At 54.5% G+C, this 22,912-nt stretch overlaps 1 protein-coding gene across 12 annotated transcripts; it reads left to right on the forward strand.

The window, feature by feature from the left end:
* The first annotated feature begins 4,994 nt into the window (after positions 1-4,994).
* DMKN (dermokine) lies at positions 4,995-18,616 on the forward strand. Of its 12 annotated transcripts, none has more exons than XM_036832917.1 (16): positions 5,002-6,632; positions 6,903-7,094; positions 7,209-7,268; positions 7,753-7,824; positions 8,524-8,561; positions 9,255-9,288; positions 10,765-10,815; positions 10,960-11,007; positions 11,195-11,242; positions 13,842-13,898; positions 14,283-14,330; positions 16,122-16,163; positions 16,472-16,597; positions 17,580-17,603; positions 17,712-17,755; positions 18,316-18,616. In XM_036832917.1, coding segments are annotated over exons 1-16 (1,287 nt in total). In that variant the 5' UTR covers positions 5,002-6,230; the 3' UTR covers positions 18,317-18,616. The 12 variants fall into 12 exon arrangements, with proteins under 12 accessions (XP_036688823.1, XP_036688812.1, XP_036688811.1 ...); XM_036832916.1 differs by having other exon boundaries at positions 5,003-6,632; positions 17,712-17,759; XM_036832920.1 differs by having other exon boundaries at positions 5,003-6,632; positions 16,472-16,543.
* The last annotated feature ends 4,296 nt before the right edge of the window (positions 18,617-22,912 follow it).

Raw genomic sequence — 22,912 nt, forward strand, 5'->3', positions numbered from 1 at the left:
AGGCTCCCTGCGCTTTACCTGCATGACCTCACTGAATCCTCCCAACCATCCAGTTAGGTAAGAGGTACTGCTATTGCCCCATGTTATACAAAATCACATGGAGGCTTACGCAAGTTAAGAAACATGACTAAGAACACACAATAAGTGGAGGGAGAAACAGCCTAAGGGCTACCAAGGATATTCTGAAAACGAAGAGGTCTCTCTCCTGTTTAGTATCAGGAGACTCAGTGAACAGGAGAGAGGAAAGAGGTACATGTGGGAGGTCCTCTCTTGGGGACGAGGGCCAAAGGCTCAGGGGGGAAGCCACTCTGATGACAGGAGGCCTCTTTACAAGGACAGGAATAGTGACACAGAAGGCCCGGCTCAAAGCCCGGACCATTGATGATAGCAACTACGACACACTGAGCGCTTCGTAGTTTCCAGGTACTGTGTGAAGGGCTGTTCACACCCTGTAACCATTTAAGCCTCCCACAACCCAAAGGCAGAAGTTCCCTTATCATCCCCATTGTATGGATGAGGAAACTAAGGCTCAGAGGGGCCAGGGCACTTGCCGGGGGCGGGGGGGTGGGGGCAACCCAGGAGAAAGCAGCAGGCCTGTCTCTTGCCAGAACCTGACCTTGCACGGTCGCCTGTGACGTCTCTAGAACACTTGCCAAGCACGGGCCTGAGCGCCGGGAGACCTACATTCCAGTCAGAACCGTGCGCCTGTAGGGCGCATCCTTCCCCTCCAGGGGCCACCATTTCCTCCCATATAAAGGGGGGTGGGTGTCTGCAGGAGAGGACTGCAAACATGGCTTCCAGCTCCAAAATTCCATCAACCGTGGGACCGGACATAAGAGACAGTGTTCTTGCCCTTGGGGAGTTTACAGGCTTTGTGGGGAGATGAGGTATATAGACAGAACATGAAAACAAATACAAAGCGATGCATCAATAAGGACTAAATGACACACCAGGGAGGGGAGGGGCCTAATGTGCACAGTAAAGGTGATGTTCCTGGCACTTTATGTTCTCCTTGTTTTAACTTATCTGTAGAATACCACCATTTTTTAAAAGTTTTACTTTTTTTGTTTTTTAATTTATTTTTTACTTTATTTTTTTCCCCCCTTTTTGGCTGCGCTGTGTGGCTTGTGGGGTCTTAGTTCCCTGACCAGGGATTGAACCCGTGCCCCCTGCAGTGGAAGCGCTGAGTCCTAACCACTGGACTGCCAGGGAAGTCCCCAGAATACCACCATTTTAATCACATATGTTGCTTCTCTCCCCTGGCAATATTTTACTGCAAAGATGAAAGAATTTTACAGTGGATACCTGCATACCCGCCACTAAGATTCCACCACTAGCACATGACTACGCTTGCTTTATCGCCCTTCCACTCATCACACACCTAGCCATCTAGCCACATAACGATACATTTTTGACGTATTTCCTAGTAAATCGCAGACCTTTGTTTCATGCATTTCAAGAAACAGAAGCGTTCATTCGTACCACACATTTCCTGAGGGTCTACTCTGTGCTGGACATTGTTTCGCCTGGACTGGAGGAGTCCCTTCCGAGAAGGGAATTGTTCTTTCAGAAAGTAAAAGCTGGGCTTCCCTGGTGGCGCAGTGGTTGAGAATCTGCCTGCCAATGCAGGGGACACGGGTTTGAGCCCTGGTCTGGGAAGATCCCACATGCCACCTGCGCGTCTGGAGCCTGTGCTCCGCAAGAGGAGAGGCCGCGATAGTGAGAGGCCAGCGCACCGCGATGAAGAGTGGCCCCCGCTTGCCACAACTAGAGAAAGCCCTCGCACAGAAATGAAGACCCAACACAGCCAAAAATAAATAAATTAATTAATTTAAAATAATAATAATAATAATAAAAAAGAGGAGAGGCCGTGATAGTGAGAGGCCGTGATAGTGAGAGGCCCGTGCGCCGCGATGAAGAGTGGCCCCCGTTTGCCACAACTGGAGAAAGCCCTCGCACAGAAACGAAGACCCAACACAGCCATAAATAAATAAAAATTAAAAAAAAAAAATTAAAAAAAAAAAAAGAAAGTAAAAGCTCTCATTGATTTTACTTGCATGCCCAATTTCTTGCTTGGTTGGGGGTCCTGAAAGTGCCAAAGAGATATAGGATAATCAGTATGTGCTGGGGGTCAATCCTGGGAGGCTTCTGGAAGAGAAGAGCTGAGCCAGAACTTAAAGGTGAAAGCGGCACGGCTCAGTCCTGCCTTGAGGCCTGGGGGGCTGCTTCGTCTGCTAAGAGTGTCCTCCCTGCCTCTATGCCTCTATGTGCCCCCCCTCCCCGAACCTCACCCAACCTGAACCTAGGGATGCCTCTGTTACTCTCTCACGGCACGCTGATACCGGTCTTCACAGTGCTGCGACAAGCTGTAATTATATACTTACCTGTTTCATGTCCATTCTCCCCCTAGACTAAGAGGTTCCAGAGGAGGGGTCGAGGCCGGGTACAAATGTCTGGCAACTAGTAGAGGGGCGCCTACTTGCTCGAGCGGACTTGGGAAAGGCCTTGGAATAAGTGTGAGCAAGAACCTGGCACCTGGGCCAGACAGGGAGAGCCAGGCGAGGGAGTGAGAGAGAGAGGAGGGCAGTTTCTGCAGTTGTGCAAGAACAGGGAGAGGAGTCTGGGCGGGACCCTCACAGCCATCTTTTATTGGGTGTTCACTCTGGGCTAAGCACTTACAGACATGACTCATTCACCCTCACAACCTCCCCCGAGGTAGGTCCCACGATTACCCCCTTCGACATGATGAAGCTGAGGCTCAGAGAAGGGAGAGAGTTGAGGGAGGCCACCCAGCTAGTAGGCAGTGATGGCCAGCTCCTTGTCCAGAGCACCTCCCTGCTGGGGGCCTCTGCTGGAGGGGCGGCCGGCTTCCCCGTGACCCTGGGGTGGGGGAGGGGCTACTTCAAAATAAGTCCCCTTTACCAAGTCCAGTCTGACCCCTTTACCTGGGTCAGATTCTGACAGCTCCATTTTTTCCCCCCCATTTTTATTTATTTATTTATTTTTGGCTGCGCTGGGTCTTCGTTGCTGCGCGTGGGCTTTCTCTAGTTGCAGCGAGCGCGGGCTACTCTTCGCTGTGGTGTGCGGGCTTCTTATTGCGGTGGCTTCTCTTGTTGCGGAGCACGGGCTCCAGGCACGTGGGCTTCAGTAGTTGTGGCATGTGGGCTCAGTAGTTGTGGCGCGCGGGCTCTAGAGCGCGGGCTCTAGAGCGCAGGCTCAGTAGTTGTGGCGCACGGGCTTAGTTGCTCCGCGGCATGTGGGACCTTCCCGGACCAAGGCTCAAACCCATGTCCCCTGCACTGGCAGGCGGATTCTTAACCACTGCCCTCGCCCCCGTGATGAGCCACCAGGGAAGTCCTGACAGCTCCATTTTACCATGATCTTGTATATGATTTTGTATGTTTGTTTAACAGCTCTAGGCCTCAGTTACCTTATCAGTTACCTTATCTGTAACATGGGAATAATATTTATCTCTCGAGGTTATAGTGAGGACTAAATGAGATCATGCATGTGAAAGCACCTAGTCTTCTGTTTGGTTCACAACAGGTATTTAATAAATATGCCTTAAGACTGATTTGAGGTGACCCCTCAGGTCCAGGGATGTCTGAGGGTAGTTTTTCCCAGAAGGTAGAACATGGGACTGCTGGTGGCATGGGAGAATTTAGGTGGTTCGTGAACATGGCTTTGAATAAGTCTGAATCACACAGTGAGAAACTTACTCTTTTCTTAATTCTCTTTGAAGCTTTCTGATTAGGTAAAGAGAAAGACTCCATCTCTGTGCTGTTGTGCCTGGAACACCTCTCTCATACTTGCTAATCTCCCTTTTTAACAAAGAGGGTACAGGAGCTGCCGCCAGCTATAACGTAATACAATTGTTGGCTTCTCACTTTGTTTTTCTGGTTCTTTCTATCTATGGGCCAGTGAGCCTGGCTTTCCACTTAGAGTGGTGATATAAAGTATTCTCTTAAAATATACTTAAGAAAGTAAGCTGGCTTAAAGAAAAATATCAGTAACAGAGAAGGGAGAGGGCAGCTCTACACCATGGTAAGGGTGTCCCACGAAGGAAGTGTGGGAAGGAGTCTTGGAGTCAGTGAGCGTGCACCTCCTGCCCTGGGGTCCTGCCCCGTGGGAATGGGAAGCAGCAGGCTCAGGGGGCTGGGATGTCCATCACCAACCCCGGAGGCCTCAGATTTCCTCCTGCTCTCTGCCCCTTACATGGCCCCGGAGCAAAATCCAAACTAATTCTATCCAGAGAAGAATGAGGGCTTCGAAAAGCAGGGGAAGCTCTGAGACACGGAGATGACAGGATACGCTGGAAGCCAGACTCAGGAATGAGACAGGCTGGGCTTATCTTTCCCTCTACCGCATACTCACCATGTCCTCTCTGAGCCCCAAGTTCTCTGTCCCTAAATGTGGTGCCTGCTTCTCCACTCCCAGGAACCCCAGGTCCTCCCACTCGGCACTGCCTTGGGTCACTGGGACTCATCGCTGAGTCAACCCATGGGGAGGCAAGAGGCTCTGGATTCAGGGAGGCCACGGGCCCCGGGGTGGGGGACGATCTCGCCCATGGGCTTGAGGATGCGGCCCATGCTCTTGGAAACACTGGGAGTGAGGCTGGCACACAGGCCGAGAGTAAGACCGATTCTCCCAGGGCTGTCTGAGCCTAAAAGTGCTTAGTCCGGTGCTGGGCGCATAGAAAGCCCTGGATAAACTGCAGCTACAACGATGATGATGAGTTTTGTTGTTATTACCGCCACCACTATTAGCATCACTAAAGAGTCAGCGACGGAATAACAAGGAGCTGGGAAGGAGCAGCGGAGGACAGACAGGGACCGTGTTTCCATCGTGAGAAGTGATGGATGTTACAAGCTGGGGGGAAGGTGTTGGCGTGTAGAGAGAGGCTGACGGAGAGACTCTGGGAAAGGCAGATAGAAACCGGCCCCTCCTAACTCGGCAATGAGTCCCAGCGACACAAGGCAGTGCCAAGTGGGAGGACCTGGGGTTCCTGGGAGTGGAGAAGCAGCCTCGCTCGCTGAGCAGCGATGAGACCTCGGGAGGCTGCCCGAGTTCTGCATCCTGAGCTGGGCCCAGGGGAGAGGGCCACTGGCTGACCCGGGGCTCCTGCCCCTGTGCTGACCCCTCCTCCCTTGCCAGTGCCACTCTGGCCCCTCTGGGAGGGGCTGGGAGCAGCAGTGGGGTGCGCTGGTGTAGTCCCAGCGCTCACGGCAGGCCGTGAGCTCACACACATGCCCCCACCAGGCCTGGTAAACAGGCTGGGTGCCTGGGTCAGCAGCTCCCTCCCTAGGTCTTCCCTCGCCCCCTCATTCCCTGGGGGTGGCCCGCCTGCCCAGCTCCCCTGCTCCACACCCAGCGTTCTCAGCCCAGAGCAGCCGGGATGCTGAGACGCCCCGATGACCCCTCTCAGGGTCGCGGCCACTTCCTTCCCCGACAGACGCCTGGTGTCCCCACTGAGGGCGGTCTCCCGGGTCCCGGGTTCTCTGTGGCTGGAAGGTGTGGAAGTGTGAGGCAGTCACCTTTAGGTGGCAGTATGGGAGGGGACAGAGATGGGAGAGACAAAGGCCGATGGAAAAGGAGAGGAAGGCTGAGGAAGGGCACCTGCCGCCCATTCTGGCATCCCCGACCCAGGCTGGCTTACACCTAGGGTGGGTCCTATCCCGCTGGGTTCCCTACCCTCGCCTCCCTGATGAGGTCCAGCCTGATTCCTCTCTCCGAAGTCTCCCCCCACCCCGCCACCTCTAGGAGACACTACCAGCCTATCTCCTCAGATGCCCAACCCCCTACCCTGCGCCCCAAACTCCTGGGGCTGGAAAATGGGAACACTTTGGCAACGGTCTCATCCCCTTTCCCCCTCCCTCCCTGATGCACGGGCTCCCTCTCTGTTTCGACACAGGCTCTCAGACTCACAATTACAGCTCATTACCCTATGGGTGGCTGGGCCTGAGTCACTGGGAGGAGGGACTCTGGGCTGCCCAGCCCTGCCGCTTTCTTCCAAGCTACAGTATAAGGAGTAGCGGCGGGGAGGAGGGCTCTGGGAAGACAGGGACACCTGGGAAAGGAGAGAGAAGGCTGCAGACCTAGAGGAAGGGAGAACGAGAAGTCAGAAGGAAGGAGAGAAGGGAGGAGGGCACGCAGACGCAGGGAAAGGGAAAGGGCAAGCGAGTAAACTTGGGTGGGAAGAAGACACTCAGGAGAGAAGGAACGAGGCAGAGATGAAGCTACAGGGGTCTCTGGCCTGCCTCCTGCTGGTCCTGTGCCTGGGCAGTGGGGAGGCTGGCCCACTGCTGAGTGGAGGGGAGAGCGCTGGAGCAGGGGTCATGGAGGCCACTGGACACGGGGTGGGAGAGGCCGTTGGACAAGAAGTGGGAGAGACCATCAAGCACGGAGTCGGGGAGGCCACTGGCAGAGGGGATGGAGAGGCAGCGGGTTCTGGAGTCAAGGAGGCCATGGGCCCCGGGGTGGGGGACGATCTCGCCCATGGGGTTGAAGATGCGGCCCATGCTCTTGGAAACACTGGGAGTGAGGCTGACAGACAGGCTGAGAACGTCATTCAGCATGGAGTGCATGCTGCCCACAGCTCCCGGCAGGGGATGCCTGGCGGCAACGGCGCTTTGGTGAGTGGCTGGAAGCCGGGTGTGGAAATGGGAGGCTGTGGGCAGCTGGGTTGAGAGTCCTGGGAAGCAGTTAATAGGAGAAATGGCTCCCTTATTGGTGTCTGTCTGGGCCGGTTTCCTTCCATGTTATGCATCCCTCCCCCACCACCCTGGGGTCTCTCTCCACGTGCTTCTCCCTGTGGCTCCTCTATCTGAGTTGCTCTGCCTGTCCTACCCCATCCCAGAGTGAGGCGGCCACACACACTCAGTGCAGCCATGTTGTTCTTGCAGGGAACACATGGCCAGCCTCCATCTGGAGGCCATGGCACCTCTGGCTCTCCAGGCAATCCTGGAGGTCCAGGGATTCCCTGGGACCATGTGTATTCTGGAGGCTCAGGTGGCAGCTTTGGGACTAACCCTCAGGGAGGCTCCCGGGGCCACGGAGACCATGGAGGGGCATTCAACGTGGGGACCAACACTCAGGTAAAGTAATCACCCTGGCCCTGATGCCTGCCACCTCCCTCCCTTCAAGCCCACACTTTTGGTGCCTCCCCCGTGTCCTTCCCCATCCCATGCTCAGTCTCACCCTCCCTGCAGGCAGCTGTGGCCCAAACTCCTTATGGCTCAGGGAGAGGCAGCGACAAGCCAAATGCAGAGGTAAGAGGAAGAGTCTGGAGAAGAAGAGGTGTCTGGATGCGTGTGATAGAAAGTGGGAGAGACGAAGAGGAAAGAAAGATGGGCAGGGGAGGGGTTGAGGGAAGAGGCAGATCGGACAGGGGAGAGATGGGCGTGGGTAGGAGGCTTGGAAGAGTGAGATGGGCATGGAGGAGAGACGCGTTGGGAAAAAAAGCCAAGCCAAGGAAGCAGGAGAGCCTGGCCTGTGGGGATGGCTTTGACTGAAGTCTCAAACCTCACCCGTCCCCTTCCCTCTGCAATGCACCAACCGCCCGCCATCTGGCTCAGGTGGAAGCTCGAGCAACTCTGGGGTAAGAAGACAGGACAACCTGAGGCATTCTGCAGAAATTCTGCTCCCCTCAGACTGGGTGGGAAATATTCCTGAGCAAGGGAGGCCGGGGAGGGAGGAAAGCAATCTCGGTGTCCTCATCTTTAGACCTCACTCTGGTCTCTTCCTGACCCCCAGGGAAGCAGCAGCGGTGGCAGCAGCAACAGCAGCAGTGGTGGCAGCAGCGGTGGCAGTTCTGGGCTCCACTGGGTAAGTTCTCCTTTGCTGAAGGCAGAGGTGGGGCCCCTGGTGGTCCCTGCTGAGGAAACCCACTCCGAGGTCTTCCTGAAAGCTGCCAGCCCCAGGGTAGGTGGCGTCACTGGGGTTGTCATCCTGGGCTCCCTCGGCTTCTCTTCCCCACCTTCCCAGCCTTACCAGGAAGTGTTGCTTACGTGTGCCCTCTAACTTCCAGAAGAGGTGCCCTGCCTTCTGTGCTCACTCTAGCCCCTCGTCATCCACTCCGTGATGCCGGGGGTGCTCTGTCTCCTGTCTAACCTCTAGTTCTGCAGGCATGTCCACTTGGCGAATCGGACTAGAGCTGGGGTAGTGGATGGAGCAAGAGAGGTGGGCACAGGGAAACATGACACTTGTTTGGGAAGCTCCCAGGAGGATGGGGGCAGGACCGCACATGGAAACTTAAGGACATTTACAGAGCTGAGGTGGAGACACTAACAAATGCAGTGTCCCTACGTGAGGGGTGAGAGGGCCAGGAGGGGACCACTACCTGGCAGCCGGATTGGGATGGAACTCCCATCAGGGGGCCTGCAGAGAGGGGGCACAGCTGGCTTCCTTGGGGGTCTGGGAGAGGTCTCAGGCAAGAGGAGGGTCTCAGGCAAGAACAAGCCAAGTGTTAATTTACTGCTCCCTGTACTACCTGCTTTTCCCCCTGCACCTACAACCGACCCTTAGAAAACTCTAGAAATTTTGATCAAGGCGGCTACTCCCAGGTAAGGATTCTAGGGGTCCCTTCCCCTTTCTAGCTTCCAGGAGAGGGTGAGGGGTGAGGAGAGGCAGGAGGAGGGCCGAAGGAGCCCCAGGGTGCCAGGGTCACGGCTCTTATGAAGTTGGGCTCCAGTGGCTTTTCCACCCCTGGCATGAAGTGGAGGATGGAAGGCAACAGCTCAGAATCCCCCAGTTACCCCACATTTCCAAATACACGTGGCCACACCTACCCTTCTCCGTGCCCCAAATAACTTCCCTCCGTGACTGACCGGCTGAAGATGGCACAGTGTGGAGCTTGGGGAGGGCGTTAAAATATCATAATGCCTATTATGGGATGACTTCCTGTTTGGGGAACGATTTGGGCCCTTGCAAGCCCTTTGGAGACCCCACGTGGACTCTCGCTTTCCCTTGCTGGGATACAATACCAGCTTCTCCTCGGGTAGCAGGGCTGGAAGTGGTGGGAACAAACCCGAGGTGAGCGTCCGGCGAGCGCGTGCCTGTGCAGATCTGCCCCAACCGTGGGAAGGAAAAGAAGAGGCGCTGAGGGATGGGCGGGGAATGGGCTGACTGCCGCCGGGTTGGCGGACCCGCGGCCAGCCTCGGGGTTAAAATGATGCCATCTGGGGGCTGGACTAGGTGTCTTCGTGGGAACTGAGAGTCTTCTCTTTCTCTCTCCCACCGTGTGACAATCCACGCAGTGAAGTCCACGTGTCCGGGGAATCTGGGGGTCAGGTGAGAGCCGAACTTGCAGTGACTGCAGTTCATTACGGCAGCTGTGCGCCCTCCTCAGTGCAACTCCGCTCCGCCCCGCTCCTAAGGCTAGCAATGGTCCCAACCCCCTCTCTGGGGAATTTACAATCTAGAGGGAAGAAACCAAACACATGCTCCTAAAAAGACTAACCAGCTCCGAAGTAATAATTAATTGCAGATCCTTACATGATATACCTCACAGATGGGGCTGTGAAAAATCGTATGAAAACCAATCCTTTTAGAAACACGATTGTTTCAAATGTCCTATACCCGGCCGGCAAGCAGTATTCGGTGACTTCTTTGAAGGAGTTTGGAAACAGTGTTTTGAGAGCGTACATTTCCCTCCTAGTTATTCTGGAAATCTGCCTCTCGGTCAGCAACTGCTGCGCTGACAGAGGAAGTGTTGGCTAAGGCTCACAGGAATCACCTAGAGGTCTTGTGAAAATGCAGATTCTGATTCAGCAGGGCTGGGGTGGGGCTGAGATTCTGGTTTCTAACAGGCCTCCTGGTGAGGTTGCCAGCCCGTGCCCCAGGGGTGAGTGGGGCCCACAGGGCGAGGAGCACGCCCAACGGGGAGGAGGAGGCAGGCGCGGGGGGTGGGGGGGGGGGTGGAAGAGCTCCCTGGAAGAGCTCCTTGCATATCAGGGATACCAACCTTTCATGGGTAGACAGGTTTTAAGAAACCCTCTCCCAGTTTGTAATTCTATTTCTAGTTTTATACATACCGAAGTCTTCAATATATAGTGAGGTAGAAAAACAGACAAAAATGACAGAATAGTCATTTATTTTTATTTTTTTAAACCATATTTAAGAAGGCAGGGTTGACAAGTGGAAAGGCAGTGAACTTTGGTTCAGAAGGTGGGGGTTCAAACGCCAGCTGTGTTACCTGTCATCTGTGTGTCTCCAGGCAAGTCGATTGACCTCTCTGAGCCCAGGCTTCCTCTTGGGTAAAATGGGGACAGCAAAGCCTAACTTGTTCACCTCCCTCAGTTGCTGCAGAGCTTTCTGCATCGTAATCACATCAAGGTGGTTCAGAGTCCCAACACTGGAGTCTGACACGGAGACAGATGCTGAGAAAAGCTGTTGGACAGCTCTACGTTTCAGTTTCTCCATCTGTAAAGTGGAGGCATCTCCACGTGGGAGAGTGGCGGGTGGAGGCGCAGTGCCCCGCACACAGTGGGACTACATATTGGCTACTAGCAGTGTTTGGGGGAGCAGGGCATGGGGGGGAGCAAGAATATGGATATGATTCAAGGGACTGGGTGGGGTTATTCTGCTGAGCAAGTAGCGAGTCAGTCCAGGAAGGCTTTCTGGAGGTGGGGCTCTTAGGTACTGTCTTGAGAAGAGGAGAAAGTGGCTTGACCAGAAGCGGAGAAGAGTGGGCCAGGAGTGGGATGATAGGTGGCATGCACAACAGGATGTAAAGCCTTGACCATCAGTTCCCTTTTCCCCACCCAGGGGCAAGGGTCTAGCGGTGGAGGGGAAGCTGTCAATAGAACCAACACCTTGGTGAGTGAGGACATCACTCCTCCTCGGGCCGGGACCATGGTGTCAAGCAACGCCTGCCTCCCCCCGACACCCACATGTCCTGCCCCTGCCTCGTGCTCACAGCGTGGGTTCTTACTGTCATCCCATTTCTCATCGGTCCCTTAGAACTCTCAGACGTCTCCTGGGCTCTTCAACTTTGACGCTTTCTGGATGGTGAGTTTGACAAGAGTGCTCTGTTCACTCTCCTTTGGAAAATCAAACCTTTGTCCCTTGGTCCCACAGGCTGAAGTCTTCTTTCTATAATGACTGTCAGCAGTGGCCCTTGACCTCTCGTGTCCTGGGACCCTGAGCCAATTACATTATGACCCAATTTGGTCATTCTCCTTTTTTTTCTCTGCAGAATTTAAAATTCATGCTGGGTTTCATTAACTGGGACGCCATCAACAAGGTAAGAGCTGGAAGGCCGTTCATTCTCATCTTTGTGGGAGAAGGATATAGAGAAGAAAGCTAAACCCTTGCTTGGTGAGCCAGGGAGCAATGATGATGGTCATGAAGAGAGCATTCCAGCCAGTGCTTTAAAAAGAAAAGAGGAAAACAAGGAGGAAGGACAGCAGAGACCTGAAAAGAGAGGGAAAATTTGGAAACAGCTGGGAGTGGGGGACGAGGAGGGAATGGGCCTCTTTCCTGTCTCAACATGCAGACCTGAACTGGTCTGAACCTCAGTTTCCCCTTCGACACCAGAAGGTTAAGGGGAGAGTCAGTAGGCCTAATCCTCAGGAACCAGAGAGGAAGCAGAGGCAGAGGTAGGGGATGGACCGAATCATCAGGTGAAGCTAAAAGACCACCTGAGGACTGATGCCAAGAGAGATGGGAAAAGGAGGCGAACACGCCGAGAACCTGATGGTGCCATCAGTCTGGGCCCTGCGCATATGTAATCTTAGGAGATGCTTGGGGCCCAGAACCTGCTTCTCCTTCCTCCCCGCCCACCCCTTCCTCCTGCAGGGGAAGCCCTGGCCAGGCTGATTGGACACCAGAATAGCAGATGTACCTCCAGAGCAGAGGGCGTAGACTGGGAGGAGGGGTGAATGACAAATGAACAATCCAAATACCGAAGGCGGAAGCTGCAATCTGCGGTCCACTGATTGTTTGATTCATTTTTAAAACACAATATGGGGGCACCGGGCCCCTCTTTCTACGGCCTACGAGAGCCTAGAGCCGAGAGGCAGCTTCTTCCTGCCGTGGAGACTTGCTCTCCGGTGGTCAGACTCCCACTGCCCTGCACAGTTCTTCTAGCCCCCCGCCTGGCTCCTGTGAGCAGTGTAGCTTCTGACCCTTCACGTAAAAGAAGGCAGACTAGGACCCCTGCCCTCCAGAACTTGTGAGGGAGGGGGTTGGTGGCAGGTGGGGAGGCAAAGGGACAGCCCTCAGGAACGTCACTTTCTGGCAATAAGGTGGGGAGTGAAAGACAGGAGACGCAGAAGCTCCCAGCTACAGCGGAGTCCTGTTTTGGATGAACGACATGAACCAATTAGACTGTTTTGTTCTGTTTCGTAGAGAACTGTCTCTGGTAGGGGTGAGACTCCTTACCACGGACCACGGGGCGAGCAGGCCCCTGAGCGTGGGGCACTTAGGGTCTGATGGGAGCCCCAGGGCACACACAGATACTTCCCAGAGGGCCAGAGGACTGACAGCCAAACATTTCTGCACATCCAGGGGGGCAGTAAGGGGCGTGCTTGCAGTCAGGCAGGATTCATTTGGGGTGGCTCCCCCGAGGATCGGGTCTCCTAGGAAAGGGGCAGGACAGAGGCGGGCAGAAAGGGGGATGGAGAGCCCCCAGCTCCCTCACGTCGGAGGGAGGGGTGACGAGGCAGCCGAGGACTTCAGCCAGGGTGAGGAGTAAGGCCGGGGGACCGCACATTCCTGGCAAGTATGGGGGTGGGGTGGGTTTCAAGCCCAAGCTGGACTCTCTGGATTTGCCCCGATGACAACCGTGGGCCAAAAGGTCCCTGCAGATTTCCGGAGCAGGGTTCCAATCTACCCTTGCCTTGGGCCACTAGTCCCTGAATTCCTAGTCCTTGAGCTCCCCCTTAGAGCTTATTTCTTTGCCCAGGACCAGAGGAGTTTTTGCACCCCATGACCTCCAGATGGATGGGGGCCTCCACCCATTCTCTTTTTTAAAAAATTTTAATTTATTTTTTATTTTTATTTTTGGCTGCGTTGAGTCTTCGTTGCTGCACGCAGGCTTTCTCTAGTTGCGGAGAGTGGGGGCTACTCTTCGTTGCGGTGCACAGGCTTCTCATTGCGGTAGCTTCTGTTGTTGCAGAGCACGGGCTTTAGGTGCATGGGCTTCAGTAGTTGTGGCATGCGGGCTCAGCAGTTGTGGCTCGTGGGCTCTAGAGCACAGGCTCAGTAGTTGTGGCACATGGGTTTAGTTGCTCCACGGTGTGTGAGATCTTCCCGGACCAGGGCTCGAACCCATGTCCCCTGCATTGGCAGGCGGATTCTTAACCACTGTGCCACCAGGGAAGCCCACCCCCCCTTCTTGAAACACCACTATCTCCCCACTAATCTCAACCCTTGTCCTTGAAATAAATATTAGCTGTCCCACACTCCTGGTCTCTGCTCCTTTCTTACATCTCCAATGTTGTTCCAGGAGGGGTTAGGAAGGGGAGACTTCAGCCCTACAGCTTTGGGAGATGGGCTGGAGGTGGCGTGGCAGGTGAAAAGGTGGGAATGTCAGGGGCAGGTTCTGGTCCTGAGGTTTTGCTACAGCTGTGTTCTGCCTGAGGCTGGGGGGAAACGGGGCTGGAGAAGAATGGTGTCGTGTGCTGTGTATGTGACGGAGGGGTGGTTAGTGGCTCCAGAGACCTAGCTTCTCTCTCCTTGTTTCCAGAAACAGTATTCTGGTGTCCCTAAAGACACCCAGCTCCCCCTGGACCTTAGTCACCGTGAATCCTGTAGGCTGAGGGATGGTGGTCACAGGAGCAGGGGCTGAGGTGAGCAAGGGTCAGACCCCCTGCTCAGCTGTTCCCCACTTTCATCCACAGGGCCAAGTCTCAAAGCCCAGCACTCGCATCCTCCTCTACTTCAGGAGACTCTGGGAGGTAGGAGAACTCTCCTTCTTGGAAGAACTGAGGCTCCTGGTCATCCTTCCCTTTCCCCTCCCTCCCTCCAGGTAGCTACCCCTCCCTCCAGGCAGCTACCCCTCCCTCCAGGCAGCTACCCCTCCCTCCAGCCTACCTGTCACAGAATTCCCCCTCTTCTCACCTTTGAGATAGGTAACCTCACCCAAGTCTTATCACCAATGTCATCAGAAATGCTAACACCCTCAGTCTCCTGTAGGCTTATCTTTATCTAACCCCAAACTACACCCAGCCGCCAAAGCCTGTTCTTGAACATGATCTTGATACTTTCCCAGCCAGCCGCCCCCCTCCACCCTTGGAATTCTCTTTCCTGGTGGCCCCGCTCATGTCTCCTTCTCCCTCCAGAACTTCAAACGCAACACTCCTTTCTTGAACTGGAAAGCAATTACTGAGGTAAGGGCAGCGGACCCCCTCATTTCAGGGTCGGGAAGCTCGGCTCTGAGGACACGGGGTTCTGGGCCCTGGGCAGTGGCTTGCAGATTCTGTTCCGGTTCCTCCCCCTCCCTGCTGAGGGGGGGGGGGTGCCTCCCTCCCTTCCCACTTTCCTCCCTTTGTGCAACGCCTCACGAGTGGAGGTGGGATGGGAGAGGGAAGCTGTGAGTCACTGAAGAAGGAGCAGGGTGGGCGGTTCTCCCTGGGATAAAAGCCGAGGTCGAGGGTTAGGGCCTCCACAGGCACAAGATCACGAAGCCAGCCACTGTCTCCGCCTGCTGGGCATGGCCTGGCTTGGGGGAAGCCACAGCTGCGTGGGTACTGCAGGGTGAGCAGGTGGAGGGGACCATGCGGTGGGGAAGAGGGAGGGACCTGGGACTGGGGTCAACTCTCAGGGCTGGAAAGGGGTCACTAGGGAGGAAAGTTGAAGGGCAGCGGGAGGGCAGTATGCATGGTGGGAGGGGGGAGGGTCATGGTCGAGTGCAGGCAGGTGCAGGGGGTCTGATTATCTGGGTTCTGGGAAAGATGGGCAGGGCCTTTGGGTCCTGTCAAAGGCCACACGTCCATTCCGCATGGCCAGTGGCCTTCGGGAATCGGGACCCTTGGGCACTGAGGCAAGGGCTGCCCACTCACTTGTCCATGTGGGCACGTGAGGCTGGACAGATGGGGCCACATCGTCTGATTTTTCAAGAGAAGCTAGAAATCTGGTTTTCAACTGTTTGCAACTAATTTAATTTAAACATGTGGACCAAGCAAAAAATGTCTGGAGGCCTGTGGTCTATCAGTTTGTGCCCACGGTGTAAGGCCTAATAGTGGGGTTAGAATTCAGGTATGGATAAGGCAGAGAGTTAAGCCAGACTTGGGAAGAACATTCTGACCCTGAGAGAGAGAGAGAGAGAGAGAGAGAGTGTGTATGTGTGTGTGTGTGTGTGTGTTTCTAGTAGAGAAGTGACAATGGCAGGAACTAAACTTCCCTCCTACTGAGGAGATTTTCCCCTTTGCCTCAGGGGAGGTGGCCAGCGTGTCTGCAGTGCTTCGTAAGGGGGCTCCATCTGCTTTCTTGTATTTCTCCCCTTCCTTTCTCTCCTTTGACCCAGAGCTAACCTAACGTACTTCACTTAGCCTCTATGGATAACAGACCATCCTTCCAAGGACCCTGTAGAGAACAGCATTTGGGAACAGGGATTAAAAGGTCTATGAGGGGAGCAGGGTTTGCTGCAGGCAGAAGGCAGGCTGGGGCTGAGGTGCCCAGCTCTGCCCCGGGAGCTTGTGCGGGTACCGCTCATTTGTTATTCTAGCTCCGGCTCCAGGTGCCTGGGTGGCGGAGGTGTTGCCAACCTGTTCTCTACCCTGACTGCCCAATGCTGAGTGTAGAAATCTGTCCTGTGTCTATCTGGGCCATCAGTTTCCTCCAGGCCTTCTCTGTAGGCGGCACTTATCACAGACCACTGAGAGGGGTGGGGTGGGCCGGGTGGGATGCTGGGGCTCTAAAGGGAGGGCAGAGCCTGGGCGGTGGGATGCTGGAGCCCCGAGAGTCCGGCAAGGCCTGAAGCACCACGGAGCCACCCTCACCCCGGCGCCCTCTCCCTTCGCATCTGTGCGTCATCGGACCAGAGGAGGGTAGGCGGTGCTGGTCAGGTGAGCCTCTCCCTCAGGATGCCCTGGAAGGTCCCTGGTTCCTCTCAGCCTTGCTCCCGGGTCTGGCCAACCTGCAATTCTCTCTCCTCATGCCCCGTTCTGTAATTTTCTCAGCCTGGCACAGGATGCCAAGACGTGGAAGCTGTAACTTCTAAGGTAAGGTAACTGCCACCCGACCACCTGATTCAGACTTCACTTCTTTCGCTGGTCTCCTCGCCTCACCTCCCCAGGGACACTTGAGGAGCTGGGAGAGGTGGGGAGGGACGAGGGAGGCAGGGCCATCTGGGCTGGGACCAAGAAGCGAGGTGAGGGCGTGGGCTCTCGCTGAAGGAGATTCTGTAGAAGAAAACACATGACACAAGGAGGGGAGGAGGCAGGGGCTTTGAGAAAGGTCCAGCCAGGGCCGGGATGTGGGAGCAAAATGCCTTCATCCCTTCTCTCCCGCCCCCTGCTTCCTTCCGCAGAACGACGATTATAACCAGCAGACACACCCTACTGCCACTGGGGGGCAGCACTCAGCCAAGATCCCCACTAAGGGAAGGCTTGCAACCGCCCTGACTCCCACTGCATGGGGTCTGCCTGGGGGCGAGGTGGGTGAGGCTTTCACTGCCAAGGTCCTCTGGGTAGGCTAGCTGAGGCCGAATCCTGTTCACTTTGATAGTCATGTCTCCTCACCCCTGTGCGGGGGGACTTCAGCTCCCTGAGAGCAGTTTGGAAGAGAAGGGTAGAAGGTTCACACCCACTCACTCAGAAAAGGTTCTAGGGGAGCCGTGGGTGCATTACCTGCCGTGGAGAAAACTGGGACCCAAGATCCTCTCAATGAGGAATATAAGGCTCCAAAAAAAAAAAAAAAAAAAAAAAAAATCACATGACACACGGCAAAACAGACAGACAGGATTCCTTTGTCTGCTTTCCACCTCTTTAACTGCTGACCTCTTGGGGAGAAGAGGCTAGCCCAGAAACTCTTGGTTGGTGGGAAAATAAATGCTTCCTTTCACAAAGGAAATAACAGGAAAAAAATTTGAGGATTTTGTTTTATTCGGGTGCAAAGAAAACAATCTGATAAATTCAGTAAATGAATGTGCTAAATACTAATTAGGCTGGTTAAAAACAAACAAACAAACAGGCAGTATTTCCCTCCATCTCTCAGAATAATAAAGCCCCTGCCCTTGGGGAGAGGACTTCTACTGAGAGATCAGAAACTAGCTGCTGACTGAAAGGAGGTGAAGATGTAGTTAACACTACCCGTGGGTATCCACTTCTGCCCATCGCTCATCGCTCATGGCCAATTTCTATCCCCCTAGCAGGCAGAGGGAGACCTACCTTTCCTCTTTTCACTCCCCTTGGTCAGTGTGTGCTCAGGGACCATATTCAATATGATCTTAGGTAAAATGCACTCAGGGTGAGAAATCTGCTGTGGCTGAAGGGCCACAGTCAGACCAAAGGACCTTTGGGGTGATCCTGGTCTGAGCCTGTCCCCGCCAGGGGCCCTTCCTGAGCCCTAAGGACATGGTCGAGTACAGACAGGACACTGAGGTCCTCACCTCACCTCCTCTGGTCTTCTCTTTACAGTGGGGAGTCACGATTTCCTCCTCGGTAAGTACTGGGGCACAGAAAATCCGGCTGGCGAGAGAAGGGGTGTGAGGCCAGAGGGTGTGCCGGGGACGGTGCTCTGTCCACTCAGACACTCTCTTTGTCCTGCAGGCTTCCCGGGCGCGACCTGACCTGCTGCAGTGGGTGAAGTTTTGGTAGGTGAGTGTCAGGCTGAGCAGTGCCAGGCTGCATCTGCCAGGAGCTGAGGCACGGTCGCCCGGGGGTGGGCGCGGGGAGGGCGGGCTGGGGGCTTGGCACTCCCTTTGCTCTGGGTGGACGCACTAAAGGTATTAAGGAGGAGGAGACCCCAGTGTGGGGTGTGGGGAAAGACTCAGGAGAAAATGACCTAGAGCACTCGGAACACCCTCTGAATGCTGGGTGGTGGCCTGACCGAGGCAGGGCCAGGTGGGGCCAGAGAACAGCAAGGCAGGCTGAGTTCAGGACCGGGAACAGCATAGGCATTGTCCGGGGGACGGGGTCGGGGGGACTAGAGTGAGGTGAGCCTTTCGGGTTTAAAGGTTCAGAGGCAGGAAGACGTGAGTCGCCGGTGGGGAAGAGGTAATATTTGCTTTAGGGAGTGAAAGTGAGGGGACCTCAGGTGACATAGGCGGGACACGAGGGAACTGTGGGCGCAGAAGCTGGGTGAGAGGATGCTTGGTTTCAGCAGCTCTAGGAGTGGCCGCGTTCTACCATTTTCTCCTTTCTTGTCTTCTAGAGAATCACTTCCAACCGCGACCGAAGCCCTGAAAACCATCAGTCATCAAGGGACCTGACTGTGCCCCTCCCCCAGCTCTTGGTCTGGGTGCTAACACCTGCTTTTTCTAGGTTGGGGACCTGTCTGTCTGTCCCTTGTTTCCTCCCACCCACGGTGGTGTCTCCTTGACCATCGGCCTCAGTGGATACGCCAGCCATTGCTTCACCTGCTCCATTTTGTGACCTGAAATCACCGTGACAGAAATTCAGGAGGCGCGTCCTACTTTAGAGTTTCTCTGTGGAAATAAAACATGAGTCTTGTTTCCCTAAGACTTGGGCAAATTTTATTCTTTGATACTACACTGGTGGCCTGGATCAGGGTGGAGGGAAGAGGGAGGTCCAGGAGCAGGTAACTCGCCTTCTTCCTGAGAGGGGTATACAGGATGCGCCGAGAGAGGGAAGACTGGGAGGTCCTGACGAGAAGCAGCTATCGGATCTCCCTGGGCCTGGGTTTCTCCATCTGTGAAAAATCATCTTTGCCCAATTTACACGTGACTAGCAAGCTTACTGCACTTGGAGCAGTCACGGACGTTCCACTGGCCTGAGAAAGTCACAGGGAAGCTACTGAAATCAGGAGGTGGGAGTTAACGGGCTGTTCCAAGAGAGGAGACCCATCCTGGAGGGTCAGGGAGGGGCAGGAGGAAGAGCGCGGGGCCAGCAGAGAATACGCCTGAGCCTCGTGCACACACCACGGTATGGACGAGGGTGAGTCTGGGTTGACGTGTTTAGGAAGCTGGGGGGAGTGGCGAGTACCCAGTCCCTTGTCACGTGCCCTAGAGGCTCTCCAGGAGACAGAGGGGTGGTGAAAAACTTCTACTCCATTCATGCACCAAGGAAACAGCCAGAAGCTGGGGTGCAGGCTGAGCCCGGGCTGATCACCAGCCGAGGAGCCCTGGGCATGGGGGGAGAGGGGTCTGTGCTTAGCGTCTCTGAGCAAAGTCACGCCAAGCCCATACAGTGAGCCTAAACTAAGGGGCCCCACCACTCTCTGACACCTCTGAGGTCCTTGACCTCCCCTCAGGGACCGGGAAATGAAAGGAGGCCAGGAAGCACCCTGCCAGCTAAGTGACGCCCTCAGAGATTGCAAGTTCCCCGAGGGCACGACCGCTGCCTGCCTTGATCATTGTTCCATTCCCAGGGTTTAGCACAGGGTCTGGCACAGGGTGGGCCTCAAACAGTTGATGAATACATGAAAGAAGTCGGGCCCAAAAAGGACTTGGGGGAACCAACTTGATGGGCATCCTCTCCTCGCTTCTGTCCTTAAACTGCGGCTCCTGCCTTCTATTCATCTTGGGTTTCACGTGGGAAGGGAGGGCCTTGCGGTACCTCCTCGCAGCCACAGGGAAGGGAGCGCGGCCCGTCCCGGGGCTGAGGCTCAGTCCTTCCAGCTGACTGACAGCGGGCTTCCTGGGGTGTGGGGTGAGCGCTACAGACTGCTGGACCTCGGGTCGCCTCGTGCCAGTCCCTGAGGGACTGAGGGAGAAGCTGAAGTGGTCAACATGTTTCTGGACTTGGGGCGTTCCTGGTCCAAAGGGCTGAAAGCCACCCTCTGAAGTTTAAAGCACTAGCTGAAGCAGGCTAAGGCCCTCAGGTGTAAAGGACTCTCATAAACCGGCAGGCCAACCCCTTTACCTGCCAGAGCCTCTAAAGCAGCTTCATGGCAGAGCCTCTGACTTTCGATTCTTCCCTAATGTCCATTGTCCCACGGCAGCCAGGGAGGATCCCCTGCTCAGAATCCCCCACAAGCTCCATTAGTTGTAGAATAACATCCCCTCGGCATGGCTTAGCACCATTTGGCTCTGGCTTCCCTGTCCAATGTCAACCTGGACCTGCTGGGAAAAGCTCCCAAGGAACACTGCTGCTACCTTTCCCTGGAGCCCGAGATCTTCAGAAGGATGGAACTTTAACGGCTTTTGGTCTAAATTCAAAACCCCAAGCCAGCTTAACCAAGGACACCTACCCAATCGCTATCACATCACCTTGTTGTATTTTCTGCACAGAACTTGTCATGTTCTTGAAATGATCTTGTTTCCTAATTTTTTGTTAGGTTATAATCTGTCTCTCTTTAACTGGCACATAAGTTTCACAGGACAGGTACCCTGTCCATCTCGAATCCTCAGCACCAGGAGCCAAAATGGCTGTTTAATAAATATTTGGGTTAGAGGATGGAAGGAGAGATCAGAATTAAGTGGGCTCAATCCAAGAGGTCTTCCTGGGAGAAGTTTAAGCAAAGCGTGCACAGGGCAGAGGGTGGGAGGTAAAGGAAGAAACCAGACCTGCTGGGCAACGTGATTGCTTTCTTGGGTGTGACCCTAACACTGGCAGAGGGAGGAGAGGACGGGACAGGGGTCCCCTGGGCTCTGCCCCCCAGTAGCCCACACCCCAGCCCCCTTTCTCTCCAATGATTCTAGGCTTTTCACCTAGATGTTCACCAAGACCCTGAGGCCCCAGTGTGCATCCCTTCAAATCCCCCATTCCTTCCCTGAACCCAGGAGGCTGGCTCCCAGCCCCTAGGTGTGTCTGTAATGTAGCAATCAAGGCTGGGCCTGGCCTCCTACCCACACTCAAGTTCTGGCAGATTTGGGGTGGGGTGGGTGAAGGCCTGTGGGAAAACAGGGGTTTACTGGTATTCTCGGAGTGGGAACTAGATCAAGCAGACTTGGAGCTGGGGTGACGCAGAGCCAGGCTCTGTGCCTCTGTCCGACTCCACTAACCCTCTGTGATGCAGCCGATGCTGAATCCCAGGTAGCTTCTCCTGCCACCCGTTACCCCAACCGCTGGGACCCTCTGCCGGTGGGGATCCCCCTCCCCTCTCTTCCCCAGCCTGCCCAACCATTGGACACTGGACCCTCGGGGAACACAAATTCACTGAGGCAGTTTAGGTGGGGGAAGGGGAGGGAACTGGGAGAGAGACACTAGACTCTAGATTAGCATTTACAACATAAATCATGTAAAGCCAAAATTACCCTTGAAAATCCATCAGGATGGTGCCAAATGGAGGTCGATCATAAGTCTAGCACAGCCAGTTTTTTTCCTCCAGAAAAAGAACAGAATTCCTTCGGTTGTGCACATGAAGTAGCAGGCTTGTATTTAGAGGCATTAGATAAAAGAACCCATCTTTAAACACTAGAACTTCAAACACTAGAACCTGAAGACTGTCTTTTAAATACACACTTGCTGTGACAAGATGCTCATACTATAATAGGCATCTGGGATCTGAGGCAATCACAGGTTCACTCTGAGGCATATGCTCATTGAGTACCATTAACCTCTTAGTTCTCTGTTTTCATTTGGCAAGAGCATAGTTTAACCCACTGAAATTAATGCACGTCTGCTCAGAGCTGCCACCTGTGGCTGTGCAGGCTGCACACCACAAAAGGACACCTGGTCGAGAGGACAAATGGGGGTTAACTGCAGCCTTGCCCCCCCGACTCTCAGGGCACGGGTCTAATTCATACAGGGCGCTAGGTGGGCTGGCCGAGGCCCTTGGTAGGACACAGTACAGCAAAGGGGCAATACAGGTGCAGCCTCTGGAACTCTGGGGTTCCAACACTGGCCTTGCCACACCCTGGCTGTGTGACCTAGGGTGAGTTATTTAACCTCTATGTGCTGTGGTTCCCCTGCCTACAGAATGTGGATGATTGTTAATACCTGTCTCACAGAAGCACTGTGACATTTCAGCGAGATCGTGCGTTTAGAATACCTAGCACAAGGCCTGCCACAGAGTACGACATCAATAAATTGGCTAACATTATTATTAGCAGCATTAGCATGAGGCGGAAAGGGAAACAGGGAAATCAATTTGTTGGAAAAGAAAGCTGGAGCCCAGCAGATGACGGTGTTGGGCTGATCTGTTGCTCTGGAATTACCCAGGCTGAAGTGCTGCTCCACTAGCAGGTCTCATTGGACTTCATTACTGAATAGCAGCTCTGCTTTGTTGATCCTTCATTCTGCTCATTCTTCATTCAACTTCATTCACAGTTGACGCTATGGTGACAGAACGGTGGTTAATGAGCTCTTTCAGTCCCTGTTAATTAATTGGTGAGAATTCATTACACATAAAAACTTGTGTCCTCCAGAAAAACCTTTTGGGGAGGTGCCCACCCATCTGTCATTTTCTCACTCGTCCCCTCTGGGAACCAGCCTCGCGTGACATCTACGTGACATGGTCATCTGTGCTTAGCAAGTTTTCCTCAAGCACTGCCTCTTCAGGTAGCTCTGCGAAAGGGGAGCTGCCATTAGAAAAACGGAGGAGGCTTCCTGAGGCTAAAGAGGGGCAGGATGTCGGGGACTGGGGAGTGGGGGCAGGAGGAGAATTGAACTGAAGCTTCTGGGGTTCATGAAGACCGTTGGTGAATGAGATCCAGCCCGCTTTGCCTCCAGGCCTGCTATCTCTGTGTATTGCATCAGGATGGGGTAAAGAGGCCACGCTGAAATGAGGTCTTGCTTTGTCCTGGCAGCACCTGTCTATGTTCCAGCACCTCCCTATTACACCAGGAACTGGTTGGGCCACCTGAGCCTCAGTTGTGGAGAACGCTACTTGATTAGGATGTTTTGTC

The sequence above is a fragment of the Balaenoptera musculus genome, chromosome 19 (genome assembly GCF_009873245.2).
Source record: "Balaenoptera musculus isolate JJ_BM4_2016_0621 chromosome 19, mBalMus1.pri.v3, whole genome shotgun sequence".
NCBI lineage: Eukaryota > Metazoa > Chordata > Mammalia > Artiodactyla > Balaenopteridae > Balaenoptera > Balaenoptera musculus.

Coding starts and splice junctions, on each gene's coding strand:
- DMKN (XM_036832916.1), top strand. CDS start 6,231: ATGAAGCTACAGGGGTCTCTGGCCTGCCTCCTGCTGGTCCTGTGCCTG. Junction 9,289..10,764: donor CCGGGGAATCTGGGGGTCAG/GTGAGAGCCGAA, acceptor TTCCCCACCCAG/GGGCAAGGGTCTAGCGGTGG. Junction 16,164..16,471: donor TGGAAGCTGTAACTTCTAAG/GTAAGGTAACTG, acceptor TTCCTTCCGCAG/AACGACGATTATAACCAGCA.